This window comes from Chiroxiphia lanceolata, chromosome 12 (assembly GCF_009829145.1).
Source record: "Chiroxiphia lanceolata isolate bChiLan1 chromosome 12, bChiLan1.pri, whole genome shotgun sequence".
Classification (NCBI taxonomy): Eukaryota; Metazoa; Chordata; class Aves; order Passeriformes; family Pipridae; genus Chiroxiphia; species Chiroxiphia lanceolata.
In genome coordinates this window covers 8,265,832-8,283,955 of record NC_045648.1, presented here as the reverse complement: position 1 = coordinate 8,283,955, position 18,124 = coordinate 8,265,832, and the positions used below count along the sequence as shown (strand labels likewise).

The 18,124-nt window shown below is 44.5% G+C and overlaps 1 protein-coding gene across 1 annotated transcript; it reads right to left on the bottom strand.

The window, feature by feature from the left end:
* Positions 1–936: 936 nt before the first annotated feature.
* TICRR (TOPBP1 interacting checkpoint and replication regulator) lies at positions 937–17,830 on the bottom strand. The gene is made up of 22 exons (XM_032700592.1): positions 17,180–17,830; positions 16,348–16,621; positions 15,533–15,774; positions 15,035–15,278; positions 14,408–14,543; positions 13,572–13,714; positions 12,677–12,889; positions 12,003–12,151; positions 11,244–11,338; positions 10,793–10,886; positions 10,546–10,625; positions 10,204–10,440; positions 9,528–9,624; positions 9,237–9,309; positions 8,390–8,530; positions 7,812–7,902; positions 7,239–7,300; positions 6,260–6,415; positions 5,364–5,521; positions 2,859–5,154; positions 1,501–1,605; positions 937–1,405 (listed from the first exon to the last, which is right to left on the bottom strand). The coding sequence occupies exons 1-22, from the start codon at positions 17,828–17,830 to the stop codon at positions 1,287–1,289; spliced, it is 5,856 nt and encodes a 1,951-aa protein (XP_032556483.1). The 3' UTR covers positions 937–1,286.
* Positions 17,831–18,124: the final 294 nt, after the last annotated feature.

The following is an 18,124-nucleotide window of genomic DNA, read 5'->3' as shown; positions in this document are numbered from 1 at the left end:
CAGTCTACCTCCTTGAAGCAGGTGCACCTCTCTCAGAAGCAAAATAACCACTAGTGAGTACCCGCTTCCTCCCTTCTTTGCAGAGGGAAACCGACAGTTTTCCCCATAACACACAGTGTTCCCAGGAAACAAGCTCCATTCAATCCCATCTAACCCCTTAAAGCCATCTAACAAACCTTGGCATTGCCATGCCTGGTTTTGGGATGACCTCACATTACGTTCATAGCTCTCCCCTTCCTGTGCATTCAGTAGACACAGTGGGGTGAATTCTCTGAAATCCAACCATGCACATCACTATCCTAAGGCAAAGGATCCTTCTGGGTCCCTTTCAACTCGGAATATTCTGTGATTCTGATTCTGTGAAAAAATTCGTCTCAAGATCACATGCCATTTTAGCCCCTTGTAGGCTACATCTCCGGCACTGAATCACAGCTCCTGCTCTCTGCATGGGGTTAGAATGCAAACGTGGCACAGGCAACCAAGTCACCATTTAATCAGTGACTCAGCTGGGTAGTCTTGGAGGTGTCATCTCCAGTTATTCCATCCAAGTTTTACCTCTCAAGGTCATTTCCCCAGCCAGTCTTCTCTGGCTCACTGCAAGTTTGCAGAAAAGGACAATGAAGTCACTCCATCAGCACCTGCTTATCCAGCAGTGGCCAGGAGCAGATGCACCAAACCATTCATCATCTACAAAGATGTTCCCAGCCAAGTTATTTTTCCCCTCCTCTGTACTCTTAGCAGTTGAGTAATTAATTAATGCGCTTGCTATTTTCCACTAAGCTGTGGCAAACTGGAGCACTGAGGGATCCAGTTAGTATGAGGACAAGACACAGCAGGAGCATGCAGCTTGTTTTGTACCCGTTCACCCCCAGCATCCTCCTTCCTGCAGCCCCCATCCCTCAGACTAAAGACAAATTTTTGGATTAAGGGACATGATGAAAATTCACATCAGTTTATTTTACAAGAAAGCTGTAGAAAAGTGACAATTCTCCCTCTTGACTTGGGAGAATTGAACCTTCACTACAGAGCTCACTGCAAGCTACCATAAGCAGAAGTGTCAGAAAGACTGAGCCAGGTTTTGTGTGGATGGAGAGATGCTGCAAGTGATGTTTAAAAACACCACAAACTTTTACAGTGGTCCTTAATTCCACTGCCATGTGCTTGCATCCAGTCTCCTACCAACTCAAGGCAGCTCCCATCCAGCACCAAATACAAGGTCCTTGTTAAAAAGTGTGTTGTCCAGCCAGGATAATGCTAAGTTTCCCATGCTGTCCTGGCTCCAAACTTCAGCAGAGAAGCTTTTTCCGTGAGTAAGTCCTGCTAAGGGGACGCTTCCTGGAAACCCTCATGTGGAAGGGAGACAGCTCCTGGTTGGCAGCAATTTGGGCAGCATCAGATTCCTCTTCTACAAAAAACAGAAAGAATACATGAAAGCCACAGTTTGCCAGAGTTCACTGGTGACTCCAAGAAGCCAAGTGACAATGGGAGACAAGTTGTTACCTTGGACACACTTCCTCTGAGCCAGTGGTGGGGACAGCAGTGGGGACTGGGTCAGGGCTAGAAGGCTGCTGGTCGAGAGCGTGCTCTTCAAGGGTGGAGTTGAGCCTGGGGAAGCACAGTGAGAAGCTGCAGCAAAACCACTCAACAACTCCAATGTTAAGTCTCACACACAGCCTTTATGCTGCCTCGAAATCGCCAACAGTACAAGGGATACTTTATCTGAAACAAACCCTAGGTTGGCACAGTGGGTTTCTGGCATTCAAGGAAGGTAAACAGCAGCCTGGAACTAGCTTTTAGCACATTTAGTTTTCTGAGGTGGTTCAGCAGAAGAATGCTTCACTCATATTAAACACATTTAGTCTTCAAGTAACTCACATGTCCTGGAAGAAAACTGTTACAATCATGATGATCTGTAAATACAACCCAAGGGCTGTAGGTACAGAAACTCTCTTACAGGACCATCTTACAGCTAAACACTTATTATTTCATTTCCTAACTATGGACTGATGTTGCTTTAAAGTTTGCCTGTTTTCCTCTGTAATAACTGTTGAATAAATAAGACACTGCCTCTGTATACAAACCTTTCTTTACAAGAGGAAACAGACACTGAAACTTAATGCAATGACTACAGAACACTTGCCACAGTCTCCTGTAACGTGTAATTTCTACAACAATACTGGATTAAGTTATTTGGATTAAGTATTTGCATTAAGGCCTTGTTTATGGATCTGAGACAGCCTGTTTCACAGAGGTCAGCTGAATCATCTGTACCCACAGCAAAAGCAAAGAGGCAGCTTAAACTTACACACCTACTGACACAACATTATTGCCAGCAAGGGAATCATTTCTGATACCCACTTGCAACAGGCCCACGACGGGGCAGATGGAAAAACTGGTGCACCAAATAAATACCAATATCCATAGGACTAACCCTGTCATGGCTCCAAGTCTACACTGAAACAGCCAAACTTCAGACTTAAGACAGTTGGTTTCAGAGCTGGACACTGGGCAGAAACAGCTAGTGGCATCAACGTGAACCCAAATAAATCACCAGCTGGGTGCAAATGGGATCCTCCCTCCTCAAGTTCTCAAACTTTCCTTTTAATTCCTCCAGCCTCCTGCTCTTTCATATTTCTCCGATATCTCTCCCATCATTAATACGCCGTTGATGAACTCCTCACGTCCAGTCTGCCTCTCCACATAATTAACTTCCATGTCTCCTACAAGCCACTCTCCCCTTCCACCTCATTTTCCCTCAGATAGTTATACAGAAAACAACTGTGTTCTTGTTTTTGTCTAATCCTCATTTTTAACCAAATCTGAATTTCAGTGGAGCATCTTTCATGCCACTTAATTACCTGACAAAAGGAAGACATCGTCATCCCCTAGATTACTGTGCTGCTCAAGTGTTTTGAGTGCACACATTCCTCGTTTCTCAGGAAGTACAGAGTCTGTCCTTGATTTGCTTCTGTTTCCCTCATCTGTGGAAAAGCCAGTGAGATCCAAGCTGCACCTATCAGTGCACGATCTCTTGGCATTGTGATTCTCCTCCTTTTCTGGTGATAGATAAGTAAAGACCCGCTTCTGAGACTTCAAGCCAAAAGTTCCCATGGCAGAGTCCTCATCAGCCCTGGGTTCAGAGTCACTGGGAGATGCCTGATCCTGGAGCCTGCAAATCCCTTCCAGTTCAAATTCCCCAGGAGTATTTGTTACTTTGCTGCTGAGATGCTCTGAGATCCTCATCACTCTTTCTCTGCCTGCTGACATCCATGTCCGTTCATCAGCATTCCTCTCGCTCTGACCACAGCTCGTGCTGGCAGTGCTGCCCGCTGCTCTCTTTCTCCGAGGCCAGTCCTTGATGGCATCTGGGGTAGTCTTCCCCTTCTGCTTTGGAGAAGGCGTCTGGAAAACTCCTGCTTCCATGGGGAAGGGGGAAGTGACGTTAGAGGCACAGCTTGTTGGGGTGTATGACTGGCATATGTAGGTCTGGCCCGCACCTTTCCCAGGTGTACTGTGGAAAGAACGACAGCAGGACGGTGAAACACAGGCAGCTGCCAGTTTTCCTGGGTGCTTGCTACACAAGGTCATAGCAAGATCACTAAAGGGGCTTTCTCCTCCCTTGGATTTGCTGGCACTTGCTTCAGGTTGAACTTCCAATGATGAGCAAGAGCCAATTTTCTTAATGCGAAGTTTGGGCAGGCCTGAAGCTTGCATTTCCATTTCAACTTCATAGGTCGGTGGGCTGGCAGAAGGCAGTTTGTTACTGTTTTTAGGAGTGGAGAACTTGGCTACAAGCTGAGGATCTCCCATCCGTGCTGCAGCCTCCCGCTGCCTCCTGTCTGCAGTGCAGCGCAAGGAATAGGCTGTGGCAGACTTTGGCACAGGAGGCGACGCGTTCAGGGCAAATCTGGAGCGTCTCTTGAGACTTGGAGCCTTCGGCCCCATATCTTCTTCCCTCATCAGAGTTCTTGGTTCCAAGTCATCACTAACTGTTTGCAAATCACTTAGGGAGGACTCACAGGTGTTTGCTTTGGAGATCCCCTCCTTAACCAATGGCTCACAGTCTATCTCAGCATCCTGTGCATGCATCTGCTCTCCAGCAAAAGGCTTTGAAGACAAATGCTCTTCCAAGTTTTCAAAGTCCTCTCTTGAAGGAGACTTTTGAGATGCTACATCCATCTGTTTATTTTTCTGCAATACAGAGGTATTTTCAGTAACTTGAGACTGATGAGGCTGAAGGCTTTCTACAGAACAGTTACCACTATCATGATGACTGTCCCTATTTTCAGAAGGTGCTGCACATGCAAGCATGAGGTTCTCTTCTCCAGAATCTGGTTCACAATTAGCCTGCTTGGATGTGTGAAGCAGGGACCTCAGTGAAGTGCCAGTAATACCTGGAGACTTCTGAGAAGATGGTTTAGATGCACTAAGTTCCCAGTCAGACTCCCCAGCCTGTGCACGGGAAGCAGAGCAGATTGTCACAGTGTTCATGGAACCTCCACAGAGCAGAGAACTGCAGAGAGGCTCGAGCCTCACAACGAGCTGAGGTATTTCTGTACTCAGTGGGCTTGTAAACAACTTTGAACCTGGACCTTCGGGTTTCCTGGGAGCCCTTTTAGTTGCTTCAGATAACAGATCAGACTGCACTTGAATTTCCTTTGTGAGGATTTGCCTCCCAGCACCAACTGGAGATGCTAATTTTGAGAGGTATCTCAAGGAACGTCTTGGAGTTTGCAGTTCTGTAAAACACCTTTCCTGGATGGGAGAGGGGGAAGAAGTAGTTGGATTTGAATCTGTTGGAGGTAATAATGAGGCACTGAGTGCTGTGAACCCTTCGTGTTCTGATGTTTGTAAGACAGACTCTTTGCAAGGAGGGGAAAGTCTTTGTGCTGTAGAACAGTCCTCAGAAGTTACCTGCAGAAAGTGAACCCTCTTACTTTCAGTTAACGCAGATGGCGACTTAACCCTTTGTGCAGGAGGAGAAAAGTACTTTCCCAAACACTTAGCTACAGTCTGCTTAGCTGCTGGACTTTTGCCAGGAGTCTTCTCCAGCTTCTGTGGTGTCCTGTGGGCAATGCGAGGTGATCTCCTTGGTGGCTTACTGGCAGAATTCAGCAGCTTGGAGGCAAACTTATGAGGTGTTTTCCTAGGAGTCTGCAGGGGAAAAAATAAGTTAAAGAATCATGCTTGTTCTATTCCAACAGTATCATCTACCCATCTCCTTATTTACTTCCTAAAATTTAAAACACAACCCCCCATTTGATTAGACTTAACAAACACTAAATTTAAGATGCATAGGTCTGATTAAACATGAATAGAAAAACAGGATGGGAAGAAAGAGAGAGGGAGGTAATTGTTTCTACCTGACAGGAGGTTACTTCCTCTAAGTGTAAGGAGTCTTTTCTCATTCTCCTCTTTCCAGGTGAATGCTTCACTGCAGGACTACACTTGTCAGTGACTGCACCAAAGAAAAACCTCTTGGGAGTCTGCACAGGGGGGATCTCTGAATGTTGCTTAAGGCCTATAAAATGAAACAGTACAATTCAACTAACACCAACTAATGTGCCACAATTGTCTGAATCATTTCAGTTGTAGGAAAAAGTAGTGTATAAAGCTCATATCCCTGGCATGTTCTTTTCTAGTCAAATGTTAAAGCTTCACCAGAATTATGGTTATTTCCCAATATGAAATTAATATCCATCTGTAGAAAGAGCACTTCAATGGCAAAAAAATGTACAAAATAGCTCAGCCTCTTATTCTATTTATAGCTTGTAGTTTTAGATAGTTCTAGTTCATGACTAAGGATTCTAGTAAGTACAATATAAAGAACTAAGTGTCACCATTTTTAGCTGATAATCCTACTGAGAAAGCCAGCAAAGAAGATCCCATCAGTCACTGCTTTATGCTGCCACAGAGCAGACTGAAAGTAAGCTTCAGGATTTCTGTCCCATATTTTACAAGGATTTCACTGCATTTAAGGAATACAGACTGACAATCAGTGGTATTCTGTTAGATGGGCCTGACTGGTTTCTTAAGTTGGCAGTGAATTCATCATAGAAATAGCTGCCTTACCATCCTCCAAATTCAGATTACCAATTAAAAATAATTACTGGGGATGAATTTCTGTCTACAGAAGATATTACATGACAGCTCTTAGCTTCTTACAGTCTCTTGTAGAGCCAAATCAAATCAAACTCAGAGCTATCCATGTCAGCTTTTCAGATCAGCAGTATCAGTCTGCTCAAATCCCAGTCAGTACCTTCTACATCCTGCAGTGCACAGCTCTCCTCTTCCTGTCCCTGGTGGACGCGCTGTGAGTTCTTTGAGCTTGGCTGTGTAGTGGAATAGAAAGTGCTGGAGCAGGTCCTGTTCAAAGACAGCTGTTTGATGCGTGGGCTTCTTCTCAAACTTGCTTCTGAAAAGGTAAGAACATTGGAGACTGAGCCTTCCTTCTCCCTCAGCAATGGGAACATCATCAGGAACAGTTTGTAACTGAAACAGGCACACTCCAAGAAGAAAATTCCCTACAACAAACTACCTCTCACATGGAGGCAAGTGTGTGAAGAAGAAAGCTTCAACTTTCTTGAGTATTTGGAATTCTTATGCATATAAATCTCCTTCTAAACTATGATGCCCCCTCCTCTAAGTCATAGTTACTCTCATTCCTCTCTAGCAATTATATGGAAAGGAATGCTAGAAAAGCCATGTTCAATGCAAGTTATATCCAGGTTAAAAGACTGGTTAATTCTCTTGTCTCTTTTTTCTCGTAATTTCATCTTCCTGCTTGCCCAGCCACGCTGTTTTCCTCTTCCTTCCTGGGTTAAGGAGCAGCAGTAGCCAACATAAGAGACACTCCACAGAGCCAGGTGGCTGCTGTCTGTTACAGCAGGAATCAGAGCAGTATTAAGGTCACAGTAAAATATGGTGAAGTTACATTAAAAAAAAAGCATGTGCTGGTTTGACAGTAATTACAGAAGCTCAAAATCTTGTTCATCTTCAAAGTCCTTCATGCATTTTCATTTACAAGAGTTACTATCTACCTCTCTTTCCTAACTTCTACTACACAGGGCTGTTAAAGCAGTGAGCAGCAAGTGGTTCTATCAGAGGCAGCTGTGCTCCACCAACAGAACAGTACAACACTTCTGTACTGACTACTCGTGAATTACGTAAATTGAAACACGCTTATCTTACAAGCTACAACACAGCCAAAGCACCTTTCATGAAAAATCAGTGCTTACCATATATAGCCTTCTCTGGAGATTCTTCTACAACACCAGTGTCACAACCTGGATCGGAAGACCTTGAGAAACAACAGACATTTTGGTCTTAGCACACTAAGCACATTGACAGGAACTGAACTTTTCCCAGAGACTGAAAAGCAGTACTCCATCCTACACCAGTATGTTGCTTTGTGGGCTACTCTAAGTGAGCAATTACTGAGTGCTTTGCCTCCTATTAACAGACAATTTAGCATGGGTTACTCCCTAGCTGTACAGGTAGCAGTTCTACGTGGAAGTAAATGCTAGAATTCAACCTGGAGTCCACAAAATACAGCATAGGCCTTTTCAGAAGCCCTTGAATCAGCAACTGAACCTCAAGAGACATTAGCTGCAGGAATTAAAGCAGCCTGACTTACATGATGAAAGCAGCAGTATTCCCCCCCACTTAAGCAATGGAACTCAGCCTCCACTGGTTCTCTTACTGCCTTAAGTAAAGATGACACTTTGACCACAAAGATACCTGGTACTTGTGCTCATAATCATTTAGACATCCAATACTTACTGAAGAAACTCAGAAAGAACTTAACTCACCGGCCTTTGATCTGCTTATGTAGGAGTCTCCTGGAGACCTGCTTATGTAGTGGTGTTTCTGCAACTCTCTTGGTCAACAACTTGCGATGATCTAAAAATCATGCAAGAGCTATAACATCACACAGTTATAAAGCACTTGGGACAAGTAAATAAATAGACTTTTGTACAGGCTTCAGCTTAAGGACAGTCTGTACAGAATCACTGTGCACCAGCCTCCCAGCATTCACAAGCTATCATGATTTCAGAGTCCAGTGTCCACACCTCCTTCCCACTCAGTATTATTAATAGTACCATGTCAGACAGAGTTAATCTACTGAGATTTCTTCATCTTTCTTTCACAGATCCTTTTTTAACCAAAAATTCTTAACACTGGATTTCTTTGAGATGTAGAGTTCAGTAAAAAATAGGTTTCAGTTTCAACACCATCAATATTCACCCTCCGAACACCACAGCAATGGCCACCTTTTCTCTTTATTGAAAAACAGATTATAATTGTTTCATAGAACTGAGAAAGCAAAAATAGGAATTTTAGCAAAAACTCCTCCACAACAATTCTACACATGCAAGTCATGTCCTACCTTTGGTGCCTTCATCAGTGTATTTGTATTTTAAGCCTTCCACAGCAGATACTGACTGGCTTCTAAGCATCTTTTTCAGAGACCTTTTCGATGGTGAAAGTATCTCTTCATTGAAGAGGTTCCTCCTTACCTTTGTAACCTCTGTGAAGCAAGAAAAGATCAAATTAAAAATAGGAGGAAAAAAAGGAAAAAAAAAAAAAAAAATCACAGGAAGGTAATTTTGTCAGGACACCAGAGATGGGAGAAATACACCAGCATGGAAAGACAACTTTTTAGAGGCCACAAAGCATTAAAAAGTTGTTTTTTCTGCTACTGGAACATGTCCTCCTCTAAATCCACTCCAGACTTCTCTTATAAATTTGTATTATTTGCATTATCCCAACAATAAGCTACAAGAAGGCGCCACAGCAGAACAAGCAGCCAGTCAGTGTCCATGTGGAGTAGCATTAGGTGCACTACAAAATCTCAACTGAAACACATTGGTTCAGAGAACAATAAATGTGGGATTTATTTTTATTAATTATTTCATGGGGTGATATCCTGTTTCCAGATATAGGAATTCAATCTCGTCCCGATTTTCTTTTCAGAACAGAGAAGATGGAAATAATTTCAAGATTCAAGGAAGAATGGAAAGAGGTTTTTTTGGAGGATGCAGGATTTAACTTTTCTGCATTTGAGCACACAGAATACCCTGTGTATTTTCCACAAAGTTTTTACAGAATTCAGCAAAACTTCCTTCTGATTTCCAGTGTGCCTCAGCGTAATTTCATCATGGCTCACTAAATTTTACAGGGAGAACACGTGCTGAAGATGCACCTTTCCATGAAAAAGCTAAAAGTCAATATACCTTGCACTGCTTCTTTCTGCAACAAAGGCATCTGTTGGGACTTCTCAGGTGCAAGGTAAGAACGGGAGTTCTCCTGAAACAAAGAAGAAATCAGCCTCACCAGCAGCACAATGTTATGTTTAATTAAGCATATTAACTGTCAGCTCTGAACTACACACTTCAATTTCTCCTTCAAGGCAATTTGATCTCTGTACAGCTTACATAGAGTACACTTACTAGGGGAATACAGAGCAAGAGTTTTTTGCACTCAAGTGTCACAACTCACACACAACCCTTTTGGAAGAGTTTTACCTTTTTCATGGGATTCTTTGCCATCTTGGGAATTTCAATTTGACGCAAGTTCTGTGGTGCTTCTGTCATGCTCCTGTGTCTGGCTAACACGTGATTCCTTTAGAAAATATACAAAGATTAAGTTAGCATAAGATCAGAAGCACAGTTACCAACCTACTGACAATTAAAGTTAGGTTTGACTCTAGAGATAGGAAGTGTTTACCTAAATTGATTGCAAACTGCATTAGTACCTCCCTTACTACAACACTGAGGGATGATTTGCAATATAAATAGCTATTCCTAACTTTAAGGTTGGTATTGAAGCTTATTCACAATTTGTTAAAACATACACAGAAATCTCAACATAGAAAACTACAGTAAATCAGTTTTAACTTTAACAATACAGGGTCACCTACTGCAGAGCAGAATATCCTTTTCCTTCCATGGAAGATGCTCATGAACTTTACTTTTGCATAAGATGCAAATACACAATCAAGATTATGTTTTCATACAGTCAACAATGGCTAGTTAAAATGAAAAATTAGAGCCCCTAATATTTCTTTCAGGCTTGCAGAGTTACGAGCAGGTGTCTGTTTGCCCCAACCAGCTATTCAGCAACAGAAACCTGCAGCTTAGATAACTCCTCAGTCACAGCCCAGGCTGCAACAAAAAGCTGCCTCCTGTTTGGAATTATTACCTTCTCTTTTGGGCAGATCTGGTGCGCAGCTCCTCCAGCTGGTCACTCTCTGTACGAACAGTGCTGGGAGTCAAGACAGATGATAAAGACGGTGGAAGGCCTGGAGATTTGCTGTCCAGAGTCATGGAGTCATCACTGAAGAAGTCTGAAGGCAGAACAGCTGCCAGCTTTGGAGGTATTTGTGTACCGAGACCATAGTAAATATCTCCAAGAGTCTTTGGTATAGAATTCATGTACCTGGAGTACCAGAGAGAACCCACATCGAATACATTCCACATCACAGACAACATCCAACCAAAACCACAGTCCCCAGTAACACTTCAGTCATGCTAAAGAACTTACAATTCCAGTATTTCCTCTAGAAACTTTGTAAGATACCCCGGGTCTTCGGTCAGACATAAAATGCGCAGCACGTCTGTCATCTGGAAGAGAAAGTCAGGTGGGAAAATGGATTAAGTTGCGACAGCTGCGGCATCAGATATTTTAGCAAGGAATATAGTGTTAGAGTAATATCAGAGGAAAACTGCAGGTTCCAGGTCTGTATTTCTAGTGCCACCCAGAAACACAACTCGGTCTATAATTTACTTGCCTCTTCCAACAGCTGCTCCATTTCGTCAGCATTGCTTTGCAGCGAAGGGCACTGAAGGCACAACTCAAGGCGCAAAAATACCTGAAGTCGGCACCTAAGAAAACAAGTAATTATCCACTACCTTTTTTCTAATGGAAGCAGCATATTTACTGCAAAAGGTGTGCTCAAAAAAGCAATGGGAAGGGAAGTAGCTCCTTTTGACAGCGTAATCTAGTTAGCATTTCATTTTGGTGGCAGGGGAGATGCCTCATTTCAGATATAGGCTGCACTGCTTATCACACAGCATGGGCATATTTGCATTTAATGAAATGGTTTTACTGTGACCAGAGATTCTCCTTGAAATTTTTGCCCCATGTCAATACTTTTCCATTTGTACAAAAATGCCACCATTAAAAATTGCTAACCAACTCCACAGAATCTCAGAAGCTGAAGTAAATACAGTGTCTCATACTCTCTGACTTTGGTCTCCTTCTGTGAGCCGTGCTGTTGTCTGAGCATTTTGCTGGTCTTCAGGAGATGGTTTCTGACTCTTTCCACACAGGCCACCTGCAAACACACATAATTACAATAAAACCTTCAATTCTGTTCCCTGTCTGTAGGGCAGGTTCCCCCCTGGCTTCAGTCATCCCCCTAAGCCGTTCTTTTGGGAATAGCCCAACTTTTTTCTTTCAAGGAAAGGAATTATCTTTTTCTTTCAGCAGCAAAGTCACAATGAGAAAGAGAAAAACTGTGAGCCTGAAATCACAGAGGTCGCTTGCAGCTTCAGGTCCTCCTCAGTTACTACGGATTTGTTTCTCACGGTATTTTTCTTCAATTATTCACAAGTTTACCAATTTTGGTTTCAGGTTATTTTGAGTCTATGCATAGTATTAAAGACTGTAAATACCTTCTTTAAAATACGTTTTTTCAAGAATGTATTTAAAAATACTGTCTTTGAAATTAGGATTTGGAAGGAGGTCAATGTAAAGGGAGGACATCTGTTGCAACCTTTAGCAAAGGTGTAAATGGGTAACTGAACTGGATTTTCCTACGTTCTTCACAACTACCCAGTTTGTCAGTATTAAATCAACAGACAGAAGCAGTTAGTGGTTGTGGTTTTGACTACATGCAACTGCACATAAAACTTCAGAGATGAAGGAAAGGTAGCCTGAAATAGTAAAAACTCCAACTTCCAGATCAGTAACAACTCTGCTCACATGCTCTTACCTACCTCTTTCTCTTTGAAATCTTGTACTTTCAAGAACCTTTTAATGGCCATGATCATATTCTGGGCACACACAGATAACTGAATTCCCTCAGCAACAGCCTTCTGGTAGCTCTCTATTAAGTGGGACTGCAGCTCCTCCTCTGTTTGGAAGTCTGCAAGAGAAATGGTCTGTGTTAACTAAATGCCTGTTTACCACAACTCATCCCAGCCGAGGAGGGGAACAAAGGAGGTCAAAAATACTTTCTCCAGCAAAGACGCATCAAGCCCACAGACCACTAACAGAACCAGTCCCAGGTCCAGACCCATAACATTATTATAAGTTAAATCAAGTTTATAATCAAAAATCAAAGTTTGCTTAAGGTGAGCAAACTTTCAGGCTGCTACAGCAGTCAAGAAATGCCTTCTATTTCTACCTAATTAGTAAAGAGGACTACATTTCCAGTTGCACCTTGATGGGTGTTTCCCTCTACCTCTTTTGGTTAAAAAGTAAAGAGAGAGAAGGGTGGAAAAAATTACTATTCTTTGCAACGCTGAAGATACAGAAACCCAAACATTGATCTGCTCCCTGGCACCGAATACTCCATTATTAACCTTCCCTTTCCCTTCCATAAAAATCCTGTATGAACTCCTGTATCAGGATATATCAGGATAGGAAGGTATCAGGACTTAACACTCACCAATTGGTATTTTAAGTGCCTTTTCCTTTCCTTCCACCTTTTCATCCAATCTTTTTGCTGAAAGCTTCTGTGGAACCTTCTCATTCACTGCAGGTGGCACAGCATCAGGTTGAAACTTCTGAGCTTTTACGTTCAGTCTTGCTACGTTGAGCATCTGCAGGGATCTGGACATGGTCTTCATCTTCTGCCTGACTGGAGTTCGGGGAACTCCACCTGCAGTGCCATAAAAAAAAAAAAAAGGAGTTTTACCATCAGGGACACTGGGGCAGGAACTCTGCCCGAGGCAGAGCACAACACTGAACTCTGTGTTATCGTCAAGTGAGATCAGTAACCTTCTGGAGGAAAACATGGCCCAAAAGGTTGGCATTTCTCCATGAAATCAATGTACAGGCAGTGGAGCAGGCAGCTACTTCTCCAAGTAAAAAGTGGATGAAAACTACTGCTCTGCATAAGAACTTACATAGGTATAATGAAAAGTTATATATATAGGAAGCAATTTTATATCACAGAAATAGAACCAGCTGACAGAGCAGGGCTTGGGGATACATCAACTGTGGTTAGTGTAGGGAAATGCAATGACTAAATTCTTCTAGAAGAAAATGTTTTATTTCTCTAATGAGAACAAAGTTGAGAGGTTGTAATATTTACTAGTAGTTGGAGTAGTCCTTGTTTCAAACTGCAGAGCTCTGCATGCTGCTTTTGTCAGTCACTGCACAGCCTTGAATGGCAGTAATTTGGCTTCTACTACAGGACAAACCTAATACTAATATGCAAATGAGACCATCCCTAAACAAAAAAATCTGAAGCATGCCACTACCCAGCAGAGCACAGATCTCTGGGGTTCACACATCATCTTTACTGACAACAGGCACACATAATCCCAAAGTATACATACGTCTTTTTTTGTTATTTCCTGGTCCAGCTGTAGCAGATGTTTCACTGAATTTTCTCTGGTACAGATCAGATAGACTTTCTGAGAGCTCCACATCAGACTGGTCTGCATCATCCTTCCCATTAGCACAAGGAACTTGCAGAAGCCTATAATGAAGGAGCAAATGAATACAGTTATCAAAAAAAAGATGGGAATGGGAGGCATATCCCTGCGGACAAAAACAAGGCTTTTCTAGGTCCCAGTCCACAACAATATAGTGCAAGTAGCACATGCCAGTAACTCCTTCATCACCTGTTCCCCAACATACTTAAGAGAGACAGAAAACCCAAACCACCTTTAAAAGGGTCACACCAAGTTGGAAACAAGCGTTGTATTGATGTACAATGGATACACCACTGCCCTGTACCCCAAAACCACATAAGTAGCTTTGTGCTTTCTAAATTACCCTGTATTACACTTTTTTTTCTTCACTCAGCAAGCTCTTTGAAGAAAGCAAGCTCATTCATTACAAGTAAATACCAACTGTGAGAATACAACCACTATCTTCAGTATCTTGCAGTGGATCTTATCATACCATAAGAAAAGCTGAAGTCTGACATTTCCCAAGTAAGGTCATTTTAAGTGACCTATATCACTCCTGAGACTGTCAAGATTTTAATCCACACAAACTGCTACCAACAGATAATGAAGTAAAAGCCCACAAAAAACTGAGTACAGAAATAAAAGCACTAGAAAAGCACTTAATTCTAGAACTCTAAGCAATGCTACAGCCATACTCCCTTGACAGGAAGCAGGAATCCTTGACTATTACTCATGAGAGATACGTTTCAGAAAAATACCTGAACGACTCCATCAGATCTGAGCTTGCTCCACAAGCATTCGATGCAGGATACCATGTTTCCAGCACTGAAGGATGCCAGCCCCCTGTATGGGACAGCTCCCGTTGGACCCACTCTGGCACTGGAGTTTCTTCTCCTGTGAGCACATACACACAAATTAGAAAAACTAAATTAAGTGGCAAAAGGTCTCAGCCTTCATAGAGGCTCCCCAGCCTTTGATCATGGAGAGGCAATTTCATAGCTAATACAACAGGCCTTGAGACTCCTGAGGAAGATTCACTGGAACACAAAACAGCTGCCTTGCAACCACACCCAAAGGCTTTACTGGCCAGGGATGGCCTATGTGACACATTCTAGGAAACCTCCTTCTAAAAACCTGTCCCCAAGGACACATAGCTGCACTTTATCTACAAGCTAATGGAAGGTAACACTTTGTCAATAAAACAGAAAGGTACAACCATGCAGATTTCTGCATCACCTCACAAGGCTTGAGCTACAGTTGACAAAATGAACAAGTCATGAAAATGAGAGACGCCTCACTGAGAAAACCATTAGCTTTAGATTCTTCCACTCTAAGTCAGATCTAGAGATTAAAAGAGGGAGAGTTTTGCACTTCCTGACACCTACCCAGTCTGGCCAGAGGATCTTCCACTGACATGTCAATTTTACTCAAAACACTATTCACAATCTCTGGGAGATGAAGAGCAGAGTCTTGGGAAGAGTCCTCCACTACAGCTCCTTCCAGGCTGCATCGCTGAACTTCAGCAGTCCTCTCAGTACCAAGCACAGTCAGAACTGCAGCACCCTCAGAAAGCGGTGACAGAACAGCAGTGCAGGGGCACCAAGTTTTAGACAGAGATACCTCAGCAACCTACATTTAAAAAGAAAAAAAAGGGAAAAGAAAAATGTTTATCTATAAATATGGAGACCTAAGGAGCACAGATACTTTCCAAACCAGTTATAGACTTGCATGACCTTCTAAAGAAGGTCCTTCTAAGATTCAAATGAGCAATTTGCAGTGCAGCAATTACCACTATCATTGTCTTCACAACACAATACTGTCACCCCTTTTGTCACAGGTCATTTCAGAATAGGTATTAGTTTGAGACAAAGAGGAATATTTACCATGTGCAGTCCTTCAGTCACCAGAGTCCTTAACAGCTGATGAAACAGTGACCTGTTACATCCTGCCTGCTCAGCCTGAGAGCTCTGCAGCATCCAGCTCTCCGTGAGAAAGTGGCGAGCCTGTACCAAGTTCCAATCCATCAAGTTTCCCTTCAGGAAGATGTTGACTGGACACTGCAGTTGTCTTTGGCCCATGGCAAGAGGTTCCAGGATCACAGCACAGCTTTCCTGCTTCTTTCCTCCTGTGCAAGGATAGGATAAAGTAAGAGTCTGAAGGGAAGTAAAATGGGTCTTCCAATCCAGGTAAAGAGACAACTTCAATGCAAAAAAGACGATTTCCAAGATTAAAGGGGGAATATACTCAAACATAAGTGTATTACAGAACTGACCTCCTCTCCAAGCCCTGAAGGAGCTGATTGCATGAAGGGACCACTGAAGAAAGGGCCCGTGCATGCTGCATGTTGCTTTAAAGCTAACCTGTTTTCTTTTGAAGGGGCTTTTTATCTGTATCCTTATTTTAGATAAACTGAATAATTGTATAAGAAAAGGGAGTACGCTGCTATAAGGTGGGACCAGCAAAGAGCTCTTCACCCAAAAATCTAGAAGCACGGAAAACTGAAGAGGCTAAATCAGAAATATACGCTAACAGCTCTCAGAGGAACTAGAGCATATCCTGAACTTTTTTTAAAAAAAACCTAGGCTTTTAAATACTGAAGTTACTTCCACACATACTATTCACAAGGTAAGGTCATCAAGGACCCTGCATGAGAGCTGTTACTAGCATGCACATCTATATTTTTCTTTTCTTTTATTACCAGGCATGCTGAGAAACAACGTTCCTTCTTGCTGGGGAAACACTGATCGATACACAGAGGGCTTTGAGAACAAGCAGTTCAGAGTCGCATCCAGGGGCAGGAGTGTGGTCCAAGACACTGGGAAACTGAAGTCTCCAAGGAAGGACTGAGCAACGTCTGCCCTAGGGTGACTCAAACAGTGCACCAAGGCTTCAGCTGGCAAAATGGTGCCTCCCGTCTGACAGATCAGTTCAAACATTGTCCAGTATCCAACATGATCTGGGGCTTCGATCAGCTGGAATAAAGGAACAGAGAGGTCTCAAGTTAACGTTGGCAGTGAGAGAACCTTCATCCAAAGAAAGAAAGATTGAATGTTTTTAACAAAACTGGCATATGAAAGAGATACAAAGCATCTAAACATGGTGCTTTCCAAGTGTTTTTATGGACTTTATCAGCCTTCACAGGAATCCGATAAAGAAAACACACTTCCCACTGAATTAAGAGCTAGCCAAAATTTTCAAGCTTGGGTTTTTGAATCTGGTATCCACACACCTGAACCATGAGACTGCTTATCTGCAAATCTTAATAGCTGTAACTCCCCTCTGACTCAAAGCACAAGTGGACCCATCAATAAACACTGTACAGCTACTCAGTTGTATCTCAGCCTCCACGTGGATGATTCTATCTGAGTTTTCAGTCCCTTCCTGAAGATTATGTGGCAGTAACTGAGGAGCTTTCACTACCACCCAAAGAATACAGCAGAAAACTGTCCCCCCTTGTTATACAGGAGGGCAGCGTGGCAGGCGGCCCGCCACTGCTCAGAGCTGAAAGCTGTGCGGTATAACCTCGTTACCTGAGCCCGCTCGGCGGTGTCCACCCAGAACAGCGTGATTTTCTGCTCCGCCAGCAGCTCCTGGACACTCCTGGGCAGGAGTTTCTCCGCCAGCTCCTGCGCCGTGGGCGGCTCTCCAGGGGAGGAGGGGGCATCGCTCCCCGACACGAACCGCCGGAGTTCCCTCCGCGAGTGCGGGCAGGGCGAGAACACGAACACGGCGTTCACGAAGCCCTCAGGGGGCGCCTCGGGGGGCTCTGGGCCGGCCGGCCCCGTCCTGCGGCTCCTGCGGGGCGGCTTGGCCGGGGACGCGATCTCCGGGCGGTCCCACTGGAAGTCGAGCAGCGTCTCCTTGAGGCCGCTGTGGGTGAGGGCGGCGCGGGACGCTGGGCCGGGCAGGGCGGCCGAGGGTCCCCGCGCCCGGAGCCGCTCCGCCAGCTCTTCCTCGAACCGCTCCCAGGCGCGGGGGCCCGGCGGGCGGAACCCGCCGCCCCGCGAGGCGCCACCGCGGCCGCCGAGCGAGTCGAAGAAGCGGAATGCCCAGCGGAGGCGGGCGAGGCCGAAGCGGCAGCCCAGAAGCGTGAGGAGGCGGAGGGCGCCGCGCTGGAGCGGCTCCCGGCGCGCGGGGCCGGCGGTGTCCACCAGGAACACGGCGCTGCGGGAGCTCGACATGGCGCGCGCCCCTCACGCCGCCACCGGCCACCCGGCCTCGCCCGGCCCGGCCTGGCCCGGCTACTCGCGCCCTCGGCCTGCGCGTGCCCCCATTGGCTGCCGCAGAGAGCCCCGCCCCACCCACCGGCCCCTTCCTCGCTCTCCCATTGGCGGGAGCACACCTGACGACAGGGAGGGGCGGGGCCAGCGTGCGGGACGAGCCCATTGGCCGCCGCCGTTTTAAAATTTAAAGACGGCGAAAGCGCGCGTAACGGTGACGTCAGGGGCGTGGTGACGTGACGTCACGTGTTGCGG